Source organism: Eleutherodactylus coqui, chromosome 6 (assembly GCF_035609145.1).
Source record: "Eleutherodactylus coqui strain aEleCoq1 chromosome 6, aEleCoq1.hap1, whole genome shotgun sequence".
NCBI lineage: Eukaryota > Metazoa > Chordata > Amphibia > Anura > Eleutherodactylidae > Eleutherodactylus > Eleutherodactylus coqui.
Genome location: NC_089842.1, coordinates 174,585,366 through 174,598,270, shown reverse-complemented (window position 1 = coordinate 174,598,270; position 12,905 = coordinate 174,585,366). Strand labels below are relative to the sequence as shown.

The 12,905-nt window shown below is 44.7% G+C and overlaps 1 protein-coding gene across 4 annotated transcripts in view; it reads right to left on the bottom strand.

Annotated features, from left to right (window-relative positions):
- Positions 1-12,905, bottom strand: part of SLC35F4 (solute carrier family 35 member F4) — a 211,611-nt gene that overhangs the window by 20,274 nt on the left and 178,432 nt on the right. For all 4 annotated transcript variants that reach the window (XM_066608252.1, XM_066608251.1, XM_066608249.1 and 1 more), the window contains one exon: positions 10,328-10,547. In XM_066608252.1, the coding sequence (XP_066464349.1) occupies positions 10,328-10,547 (220 nt within the window). The remainder of the gene's footprint in view (positions 1-10,327; positions 10,548-12,905) is intronic.

Sequence of the window (12,905 nt, the reverse complement as noted above, 5' to 3'; positions counted from 1 at the left end):
GGTATGGTGGGATGCAGAGTGAAGGATGCTATACACATAAACAATGGTCAGGCCGTATAGTGGCAGAGTCAGTATGACTGCAAATACTGGTTGATTACAGCTAGCTAGGAGCTGCAGTCGGTAGGACAGGGAGCATGTTATCAGGTGGAGCACGGAGGGGTTTGGTTTAGGAGATATGGTATGGCTCCCTGAAGAGGTAAGTTTTTAGAGCACGCCTGAAGTTTATTGTGTTAGTGATTGCCCGGATATTTTTTGGTAGCGTGTTCCCAATGTCATAGAAACTTGAAATTTGGCACAAGCATTGATTATGTCAAAAATAGGAAAAGTTAATGGGTCCCAACTCGATTATTCAATTCTAAGCGCCAAAGAATTAGCGTCCAAATTTTACGTACGGAATCTAATTCTCTCACTTCCCAATGTCATAGAAACTTGAAATTTGGCACGAGCATTGATTATGTCATAAATAGGAAAAGTTAATGGGTCCCAGCTCGATTATTCAATTCTAAGCGCCAAAGAATTAGCGTCCAAATTTTACGTACGGAATCTAATTTTCTCGCTTCCCAATGTCATAGAAACTTGAAATTTGGCACGAGCATTGATTATGTCATACATAGGAAAAGTTAATAGGTCCCAACTCGATTATTCAATTCTAAGCGCAAAAGAATTAGCGTCCAAATTTTACGTACGGAATCTAATTCTCTCACTTCCCAATGTAATAGAAACTTGAAATTTGGCACGAGCATTGATTATGCCATAAATAGGAAAAGTTAATGGGTCCCAGCTCAATTATTCAATTCTAAGCGCCAAAGAATTAGCGTCCAAATTTTACGTACGGAATCTAATTTTCTCGCTTCCCAATGTCATAGAAACTTGAAATTTGGCACGAGCATTTATTATGTCATAAATAGGAAAAGTTAATAGGTCCCAACTCGATTATTGAATTCTAAGCACAAAAGAATTAGCGTCCAAATTTTACGTACGGAATCTAATTCTCTCACTTCCCAATGTAATAGAAACTTGAAATTTGGCACGAGCATTGATTATGTCATAAATAGGAAAAGTTAATAGGTTCCAACCAACTCGATTATTCAATTCTAAGCACCAAAAATTAGCGTCCAAATTTTACGTACGGAATCTAATTTTCTCACTTCCCAATGTCATAGAAACTTGAAATTTGGCACGAGCATTGAATATGTCAAAAATAGGAAAAGTTAATGGGTCCCAACTCGATTATTCAATTCTAAGCGCCAAAGAATTAGCGTCCAAATTTTACGTACGGAATCTAATTCTCTCACTTCCCAATGTCATAGAAACTTGAAATTTGGCACGAGCATTGATTATGTCATAAATAGGAAAAGTTAATGGGTCCCAGCTCGATTATTCAATTCTAAGCGCCAAAGAATTAGCGTCCAAATTTTACGTACGGAATCTAATTTTCTCGCTTCCCAATGTCATAGAAACTTGAAATTTGGCACGAGCATTGATTATGTCATAAATAGGAAAAGTTAATAGGTCCCAACTCGATTATTCAATTCTAAGCGCAAAAGAATTAGTGTCCAAATTTTACGTACGGAATCTAATTCTCTCACTTCCCAATGTAATAGAAACTTGAAATTTGGCACGAGCATTGATTATGTCATAAATAGAAAAAGTTTATTGGTCCCAACTCGATTATTCAATTCTAAGCGCCAAAGAATTAGCGTCCAAATTTTACGTACGGAATCTAATTTTCTCGCTTCCCAATGTCATAGAAACTTGAAATTTGGCACGAGCATTGATTATGTCATAAATAGGAAAAGTTAATAGGTCCCAACTCGATTATTCAATTCTAAGCGCAAAATAATTAGCGTTCAAATTTTACGTACGGAATCTAATTCTTTCACTTCCTGATATCATCTATATATATAAAAAGGAATGTATGTCTGTCTGTCTGTCCTTTTTGTGCTACTACACCATTCATCTAATCGCCATGAAACTTTGGGAAGTTGTTGAGTACACTCCTGGGAAGATTACTGGCATAGTACACCTATCCTGCGAGCATCGTCGACAGTTATGCCCCCCAGACAAAGATCGTTTGATTTCCATCTCAAGCACAAAAGCAAAAGGCATTACGAGCAACGGGATGCGTGTTCAACTACAAAATGATGCATCCGCCGAACGTTTCGCAAGACAATTGCTGGATATTGAGAATGCTGAGGTAAAATGAAAGCTGTGCTGTGATTGGTTGCAATTTCTTATACTGCTGAGGTAAAATGAAAGCTGTGCTCTGATTGGTTGCTATTTCTTATACTGCTGAGGTAACATGAAAGCTGTGCTGTGATTGGTTGCTATATATTATACCGCTGAGGTAACATGAAAGCTGTGCTGTGATTGGTTGCTATATATTATACTGCTGAAGTAATATGAAAGCTGCTGTGCTGTGATTGGTTGTTATATATTATACCGCTGAGGTAACTTGAAAGCTGCTATCTAGATATATAAAAACGAATGTATGTATGTATGTCTGTCTTCGCAGCAACGCGCGACGGGTACGCTAGTTACTAATAAAGGCAAAGTTTTTCATACCTAAGCTTCCTTTTCTTAATCGTTACAGCAGACAGACAGTCGGTGGTGTTCTGGAGGAATGTTGCTGTGATGTCCCAGGAGGAAGTATATAGCTGGGTGTCATCAGCATAGAGATGGTACTGAAAGCCAAATCTCCTGATGGTCTGTCCAATGGGGGCTGTGTAGATGGAGAAGAGGAAGGGGCCGAGGACCGAGCCCTGCGGGAGCCCAACAGCAAGGGGAAAAGGAGGGGAGGTAGAGCGAGCAAAGCAGATACTGAAAAAATGGTTGGATAGGTAACTGCTCACTGCGGAAGTGCCGCGGGACGGACAGCTTCTATTGACTTCAATGGAAGCCGGCCGTGCGTAACCAGCACAGTAGCGCAGCATGCTGCGAGTTCTTCTCCTCAGGGGAAAATCAAAATCGATTTCCGCTCATGGAGATGAAATGGCGTTTTGCCATTGAATGCTATGGGACTGTATTTGCTGCTGAGTCTGGAGGCGGACGCCCGCCGCGGACTCTGTAATGCAAATACGCCCGTATGCAGGAGACCTAAGCTAAAATCCTGGAGCCCCACTTAATTTATAAACGTGTGGAGGCTTAGTAGAGGCTTCTATATAAAGCTGGACGTCAATACTCAACATTTTTCTTCAGATTCTGCCAATTCTTTGCAGTATCTGCCAACAAACTGATTGTTTTAGGGATAAGTGGCGTCAATGTTGCCTAAAGACCGCTTATTACCTTAGCTTTAAATAATATGCATGTTTGGCCAAATGGGGGGAGTTGTGGCTGAGTCATATTCATTGTAGCCCTATGAGAAGCAGCATAGTGCGGCTCGGCTGTACAGATCTACATCTAGCTCTGCACTATTCTTTGGGTCCAACGTACCAGCAAAAAATGAGGCTACACGTGACCCTGCTGCTTTATAAATACCCTTGTGACTGGAAATATCCTACAGATTCAGCAGGTAGATAAAGCGCCATAAAAGTGTGTTTAGTGTGTTGTTATATAAATCTCTTCTGTTTGTCAGAAGAAAAATGCTGACTGGGCTGGAAAAATGCTGAGCATTCTAGCGGGCGTCTAATCTGCAGGAGGATCTTGGGCTCTTCGTCTAATGCTTTGCCAGTAATCCAAGCCAAAAAGTTCTATTTTACAGCTTTAGTTATGTCAGTAAAAGTACATTATATTCTGACACTTAGGCTGGCTTCACACGGGCGATAAAATCACGTGTTTTTCGCGTGATGCAGGAGTGAGTACAAAAAGCAGAAATATGAAATCAATGATTTTCAATGGTTTTCTTCACATTAGCAATGTTTTCACTACAGTGATGTTGTGAGAAAAAAATTGTGGCATGTCCTATCTTTCTCGAATATGTGATTTTTTTTTTTTTATCTCCCATGTTTCCCTATGGAGCCTCCTTTTTATCGGAACGCACAAACTTGCGATTTTTGAAAGTCCTATTGACCTTCGCATTCAAAAATTGCTTGGTTTTATAGTGAGCAATGCAAGATTTTGTTTTTAAGAAGCATAGCTGACACTCAAAAAACATGGGAACAAAGATTGCCCGTGTGAAACTAGCCTAAGGCCACTCTTAACACGTCCATTTCTTTTACCGCGAATACCTCAGCATTTTGAATGCTGCGGTAATCATGGTATAACGCTCTCACTGATTTCAATGGGGCCTCGCAGAGATGCGCTCAAGCGGTGACGCGATTTTCGAGCACTGTCTGCTCTATTTTACCACGTTTAGCACACCTCATTACCTATCACAATGATGGCGAGCACTAAAACTCGCTGTCGGAGGTAGCTACAATACCAAACAGAGTCTATGCATGAGTTGTGCTGTTTCTTGAATAAGACAAGACCTCCTCAGTTCTTTCAGTTGCAGGGGTGACAGCGTTATTGGTGCAGTTGCACTTACAAGATCAATCAGGCAAACAATAGTAACTAACAGAGCCGATCTAGCTCTGCTAAGACCCTGCAGCTCTGCATTGACAGGGGACACCCGGCGAACATGTGTCAAACTGTGGAAACGACTCTTCCGCCTTCTCTCTTCACTACATAGCACTCATTGAGCACTATGTAGCCCGTAGAGGAGACGGCAGAAGTAGTTAAACACAACTAACAGCAGAGTACCTGACCTGCTTCTGCTACATTACATGAGCGGGAGTTTTAATCCAATGCTGTATTTTCATGTTGTCCGGGATTAAAGCCCAGGACCAAGCGCTGTAAATTTACTGTGCTTGGTGCTTAAGGGGTTACAGGACGAACAAGTGTTCACACAGTTGTTCATCCTTATAGAGATGACATTGGTGGGTTGCACATCTCCCTGTTTATAAGAGGAGATGTGCAGCCAACCAACAAGCATTTTGATGCTCATTAGCTAATCTTTCATCCTTTTCCAAGCCCCGACGATGGGCAAATGAACGTTAAAGGGGTTGTCTCGCGGCAGCAAGTGGGGTTATACACTTCTGTATGGCCATATTAATGCACTTTGTAATATACATCGTGCATTAATTATGAGCCATACAGAAGTTATTCACTTACCTGCTCCGTTGCTAGCGTCCTCGTCTCCATGGTTCCGTCTAAATTCGCTGGCAGCTTGCTTTTTTAGACGCGCTTGCGCAGTCCGGTCTTCTCCTTTCAGCATGAGCCGCTTCAGTGTGCTCGCCGCTACAGCTCTTCTGCGCATGCGCAGACGAGCTGTCACTGCTCGGGAGCGCGCTGGAGCGGCCATTCTGTACCATCCTCTGTTAGAGGAAGGTGCAGAGCCGCCCAGCCGAGAAGCCCAGCCCAGCAGAGAAGCCGCCCAGCCGTCCAGGTAAGTGATGGGCCGGGGGGGGGCTGCCGCTGGGCCGGGGGGGGCTGTTGCTAGGCCGGGGGGGGCTGTCGCTAGGCCGGGGGAACTGTCGCTAGGCCGGGGGGGGCTGTCGCTGGGCCGGGGGGGGCTGTCGCTGGGCCGGGGGGGGCTGTCGCTAGGCCGGGGGGCTGTCGCTAGGCCGGGGGAACTGTCGCTGGGCCGGGGGAACTGTCGCTGGGCCGGGGGGGGGCTGTCGCTAGGCCGGGGGGGGGGGGGCTGTCGCTAGGCCGGGGGAACTGTCGCTAGGCCGGGGGGGCTGTCGCTAGGCCGGGGGGGGCTGTCGCTAGGCCGGGGGAACTGTCGCTGGGCCGGGGGAACTGTCGCTGGGCCGGGGGAACTGTCGCTGGGCCGGGGGAACTGTCGCTGGGCCGGGGGGGGCTGCCGCTGGGTCGGGGGGGCTGCCGCTGGGTCGGGGGGGCTGCCGCTGGGTCGGGGGGGCTGCGCCGGTTACCTGCTGCCTGGCGGTGGGTGACTAGTCAGCCGCGTTGAATCCAGGGGTCCGGTCGGCGGCTGCGGGGCGTCTGGTTGTCAGGGAGACACAGCTGGTAGCGTCTCTGGAGCGCGCACGTCGGGCTACAGCAAGCGAAGGGAAAAGAGCTGGCGTCCATCTTTGGAAAATTTTTATAAGTTGCTGAAACGCTGGAACTGTAAGTAGAAACCAGCTAGAAAAGTCATTTACAGGGGGGCTTAGTAATGTATGCTTAATTAGGGGGACTGGGCAAAAAAATAAATTCACTGCTTCCTCGAGACAACCCCTTTAAGGTGACTGTTCTTGCCCGATAATTTGTAAAGAAAAATGGTGAGTTATATGGTCGTCTCCCAAGACAGTTATGATTAAGAGTCAAAAGAATGAAATTGCTACAATTTAGAAATTGCAAAAATGTAAGACTAGGTGCACACTACTTGGAACTGTGTCTTGTCCGTGTTAACCTATGGAAAGCACACAGCCCCATTATAGTCTAGGAGGCCATAAAAATTGATGGTTTTTCACTCGGACTACGTGAAAAAACTCAAGGCAAGTTCTATTCCTGTTTGAACCACAGACAAGAAATAGGTCACATATAGAATGGGAGGAATTAGGCTAAGCAGCAGCACATGCGAAAAAGACTTGGGTATGCTAAGATCATAGACTGAACATGAGTCAACAATGTGATGCAGCAGCAAAAAGGCAAACACAATTCTGGGATGTATTAAGAGAAGCACAGAGTCTAGATCTAGTGAGGTCATTATCCCCCTCTACGATTCCTTAGTCAGACCTCATCTGGAATACTGTGTCCAGTTCTGGGCACCCAACTGTAAAAAAGACATAGACAAAATGGAGCAAGTGCAGAGAAGAGCTACTAGGATGGTGAGCGGTCTGCAAATCATGTCCTATGGGGAACAGTTGAAGGATCTGGGAATGTTTAGCTTGCAAAAAAGAAGGCTGAGAAAAGACTTAATAGCTGTCTACACATATCTGAAGGGCTGTCACAGTGCAGAGGGATTAGCCCTATTCTCATTTGTACAAGACTAGACTAGAAGCAATGGGATGAAACTGAAAGTGAGGAGACACAGATTAGATATTAGAAAAAACTTTCTGACAGTGAGGGTGATCAATGAGTGGAACAGGTTACCACGGGAGGTGGTAAGTTCTGCTTCAATGGAAGTGCTCAAACAAAGGCTAGACAAATATCTGTCTGGGATGATTTAGTAAATCCTGCACTGAGCAGGGGGTTGGACCCGATGACCCTGGAGGTCCCTTCCAACTCAACTATTATATGATTCTATGAGGTCATGCCAATACATGTCTGTGCGCACCGCTGGTGTAAATCGTACAGCACACGGGCTGGCGTCCATGTGCCGTACAATGCAAGCTGCACCCAAGCCTCTCAGGTGCAACTCGCACTCATGGCTAGTGTGTCAGAGGCCTAACAGAACATATACTTCAAGGCTTTGGCAGGATTGAGGGAGATACTCTTTCAGAATTTATACTCTAACTTCAAGTTATAGGACCTCACTAAATGTGTCTAGCTGTAACGTTCTCAACCATCTTTGGAGCTGAACGGGATATTATTGCAGTTTCATATCCTGTTATGTGTTGACAATTACTGCATTTTACTCGTACAATATGTTGGAAGAACTTGCAGAGTTCATACAGCCATTGAATTCCCATGCAGTCTTGAGATCTTCACTTTATTATAGAACTAGAATGCATCCATGAATACAGATGAGAATGAGGGGGAGCAGTTTATGGCTGGGACTGTGACCTCTGATGCATTTCCTATTGCTCAGGCATTAAACAGAGAGAGCTTATCTTCCCCTCACCCATAGGATAAGCTGGCAGGAAAATTAGGCCTGTCTGGCTATTTATGATGGATCAGTGAACCACTCACATGCCATCTGAAACTCGGCCGTTGAATGACATTAACCCTTTCAAGACCAGAGATTTTTCATTTTTGTCATTTTTGTTTATTCCTTCTTGTTTTCAAAAAAAACTTTTTTATTTTTTATTTTTCAACTTATGCCATGTGAGTTTTCTTTTCTGCAGGAGAAGTTGTATTTTTAATGAAACTATTTATTATACCATTATATAATGTATAGAAAATTTCAAAGTAGGGTTGCAATTGCGACAATTTTGGGGAGGTTTCGGGTTTATGGCATTTAGGTTCCGGGTATAAAGACATGTTAACTGTATTTTGTGGATCAGAACGATTATGGGAATACCAAAATTTATCAATTGTAGGCTGCATTCAGACAACCGTATATCGACTGGGTTTTCACGCCCAGCTGCTATATGGCGTCCCTCTCTGCAGGGGGAGGAGGCTGGAAGAGCCAGGAGCAGTGCTCTGAGCTCCCGCCACCTCTCTGCCTCCTCTCCGCCCCTCTGCACTATTTGCAATGAGAGGAAGCGGGACGGGAGCAGGGCTAAGTTCTGCATCATATGGAAGATCATGTGGCTAACAATTCTTCTTTTCTTAGGGAATTGCAGATTGTATAATTATATCCTCATAATAGACCAGCTCTCCAACTCCAGGAACCTGCTATGTTCACTCTACATATTGCCAGCATGGCTTAATAGCCAGAAATACATGGCAACACTGAGGTCCTTCAGAAGGTGCCCCATGTGGAGCAGAGTGCTAAGGCAGCAGAAATGAAGTCCTAAGCTCTCACTTACAACCTGAAGGTTGCAGGTTCAATCCCTGCATGGTGCAGGTAAGTGGCTCAAGGTTGACTCAGCCTTCCATCCTTCTGAGGTTCATAAAACCAGCTTGGTTTGGGGTAATGAATAAATTACTTGAAAGCACTGTGGAATATGTTGGCGCTATACAAATAACAAGATTTATTTATTTTTAAGGTGGCAAGACACCCTGATGGCATTTCACAATCTAATTGAGGGGGAGGGGCGTTTGGAACATCTGATTGGCAATTGTGGAATTTAAATGCTGGTGTCAGAACTTACAATTGCATTTAAAGGGTTAATAGCTGTGTATGGAGTGGGCTCAGCTTCTGGACTCATGCCATATTAACCCCACGCACCGAGGATGTATTTATGTGTTTTGGGACACATCAGGGAATAGTTAGATACATAAACACTCTGCGTAACCTGTGGCCATTTAAATTTAACAGCCTCAGTATTATGAGTATCTTCAGACCCCTTTTGGATATCTGACTGAGCAGTGTCCCTATCCTTTTACTTAACCCTTATATCTCCTTTCCCATTTTCCTTCAGCCCATCCTAACAATGGGGTTTTCCACATAAAGAGTTTTAGGAACATTTCCTAAAGCTACCTGTTAAGGGCTTATTTACACGAGCGTATATCGGCCGGCCGATATAGTCTTCCATCTAAGCAATGCTCCCCTTCCCTCTCCCTCACCAGCTCTCTGCCTCTCTCCTCCACTCCAGCATTGCAATGGGAGGGGTGGGGGCGGAGCTAAATACCACTCTGTCCCGCCCACTCCCATTGCTGGCTATGGACAAGGGGTGGTCAGGGGGTGGGAGCTTAGCTCTACTCCCCCCTCCCACTCACATTGCAAACCGCCCGGAGAGGAGGAGAAAGGCAGAGAGCCGGTGAGGGGGAGGGAAGGGGGGACTGCTCAGATGGAAGCGTATACCAGCCGCTGTGAAAACGCAGATTTTACTTATTGAATCCGCGTGGGAGACCCACAGCTCTATCCTTCCACAGAGAAGCATTGGGCATCCACACTTCATTTAAATCCCGCAGATTTGATTTTAAATAATTTGCGAATGACACACACGGATAATAAATCACAGCATGCTCTATTTTCCCGCGGATCTGACTCCCTTCATCTCTATGGCAGCTTAGGATCCGCAGAAAATATCAATTTTAAGATGACCCGCAGTGCATCCGCTGCAGAAATCCGCTTGAAATATCTGCGCGTGCCCGTGGATATGGGGCCTTAAGGATGCGTTCCCATATCACAGATTTGCTGCAGATCTGCAGCAGATTTCACTTTCAGTTGAATTCAAACTGAAGAATTGAAATCTGCTGCAGATCTGCAACAAAATCTGCAAAAAATCCCCGATGTGTAAAGGCACCCTAAGGGCAATATCACTGCATTTTTTTAACACAAATGTCAATAGGACTCTCTAATGTTAAAAACGCATCACACAAAAATTGAAAGTTGCTGCTCTGCAATTTTTGTGAGATGGTTTTTTTTAACATTAGAAAGTCCTATTGATATTCGCGTTGAAAAAACACAGCAATATCTCGAACGCACATGTGAAGGCACCCTTAGACAAACACACAGTACCACTAGTACATTTACAGGCACTTCTCCAAATAGTGACTCACGTATTCATGTAAAAGCTAATAACTGGGGAAAGATGAGGTAAACTCGCAAAACATCTCGAAATAGAATCTGAGTAGTGAAATTTTGTAACAGTAGAGTAAATAAGAATAGCAGGTGCGTTGGTGTTCTTACCCGTACACCCATGAACTTGTCCTTCAAGACAATCCATGAAAGCAGGAACATAAAGGCTTTGTTGCAGCAGAATAGAGCAGACACATCGGTGGCTGTCAGTTTTTTAAGAGCGAGTAAGTAGAGGTAATTTGTCAAAGTCCATAGAATGGAAAAAGGGGCAGTCCTTTTGAGGAAGAGCTTCAGTGTCAAACCATCTTCTCCAAAAATTCGACTGCATTCCCTGTGGAAAGAAAAAATATTTTCTTCTAATTAACATTGTAAACAGTCAGTAATCAATGTAACCAGGCGTGCACAGAAAAATATTTGTTTGCCAGTTAATGATATCAGTTCATATCTGTCAATGCTTGTTTTGGTTCCTTGCTTTAAATGGATGGTCCACATTTATGCCCAATCCACAGAGGTCTGAAAGTTGTGGCTCCCACTGGATGGAGTCCTGGGTCCTCTGTATGAATGGAAGGTGGTCGTCATGTATGCCACTACCACTTCATTCACTGTCTTTTGGACTGGTGCTGATAGCTTAAAGGGAGTCGGCCACCTACTTTTAGCCCTATAGGCTGAGCCTATGGAAAGTAGGTGACCTACTGGAGTCTGGGGATGTAAGTTTGATACTTACCTTCCCCGTTGATCCCCTGGTGTCTGCACCGGAAGCCGCCACTCAATGCATTGGGCAGCGCTTCTAAGTAGTCTGCTCATTATGAAATAAGAACGGGCGGACTACTTAGCAGTGCTGATCAATGCCTTGAGTAGCAGCTTTAGCGCTGACACTGGGAGAACAACGGGGAAGGTAAGTAGAAAAAACTTACATCCCTGGACTCCATGGGTCACCTACTATTAGCCCATAAGCTGAGCTTGCAGGGCTAAAAGTAGGTCCCAGGTTCCCTTCAAAGGTGAAAATGTGTTAAAATATCAAAAGCAGCAGTACATACTCATCCTCTACCTTCGTGATCCAGCTCTGCAGCCCCGTAGTCCTTCCAGGCTTTGTTGTGCAACGGCTACCACTTGACTGCTGCAGCTAATCAGAGGCCGCAGCACTCAGGTGCTGTTCTCCTGGCTCACTGCTCCACTGCTAGGAGCCATGATACCAGGGGAATAGCACCTGACTGTTGTCAACTCTGATTGGCTGCTGAAGGAAGCCATTCCACATGAAAGACTGGGAGGACCCAGCGCTTTCAGCACTGGGTCGTCGGGGCAGAGGACAGATAAGTAATCGTGTTTTTGTTATATTAACACATTTGCATCTATAATTTAAAAAATCATCCGTAAACCAGACAACCCCTTTAAGTAATGACTCTTCCTTATTTTTTGCATGCATCATAATTCTGTAGAATTCCATATGAATACATGAAAAAACCCTCTATGTGCCTTTTTATGAAAACAGAGCTATAGTATACCCACATGGATTTCTATTGATGTAGTATTGGTAGACTGAATGATGACTGCATTAGGAACGCCTACTCACTGTATTAGGAACACCTACTCACCATCCATCTTTTGGGGTGATCATGGCTTTCAGACATCAATACAGATTCCACAAGGTGTGAGCATCCTCCATACTCAACTTGACCCATGCCCGCTACAGCTGCTCCATAAGTTGGTGCACATTTTGCAGATAAGCTGGAGCAGATCTCACTGCCCTTTCCAGCATATCCCAAACATGCTCAATGAGGTTACAGTCCGGTAAGTTTGGCGAACAAGGCAGTTAGAGAATTCATTGTCATGTAATTTCAACCATTCCCTTGCAACCCGAACTCAATGATGGGAAGCATTATACTGATTAAAAGGTGGCACTATGGTCAGGGAAGACTTTCTGAAAATATGGGTGCAGATGGCCAACAGGTCCTTGGAGCGTTCAACATTCAAGGATTGTGGTATGATGACCAACAGCCCTAGACCATGCCAAGAAAGCATTTCCCAGACCATGGCACCACCAACACCACCCTTTTGAACCCCAATGGTGCACTCAAGAGATACATCTTCATGCTGTTTACGCCAAATGCAGACCTGGCCAGCAGATAATGGGACTCATCTTTCCTGATGACTTTCTGGCATGTGTTCAAGGTCAATTGATATCTTTCTTGACCCCATTTGAGGCATTGTTAGCGATGATGCAGGGTCATCAAGGGCACCTTTGTCAGTCTTTGGCTACTAAACCCCATTCGACGCACGGTATACCACATGGTCATTGTGGAAATTTGGCAAACTTCCTCATTGTTGTACTGCTGGGTCAGTTGGTCTATTGCGGCACATTGTTGCTCAGATATCAGATGTGCCACCAGAAGCTCGCATCTAGGATCAACCACACATGGCATGCTGCTGAGTGACCTCCATTTAGATGTCTCTCCATAGTTCAAACAGTCTTCACAAACTTAATACTTTAGAAACAGCAAACAGATGTGGTGGTTTCAGAAATACTGGCAGCACACCTCTGGGCTACAACAATCTACCCGGAGTCAAAGTCACTCAAGTCACCACATTTTCCCATAACTGCCAAATGTTGTCTTCTGCAGGAAAGTTAGCAGGTTAGTTAAACTGAGAGCAGATTGTGACATGGCCATCACATGGTATTGCATTACTGATC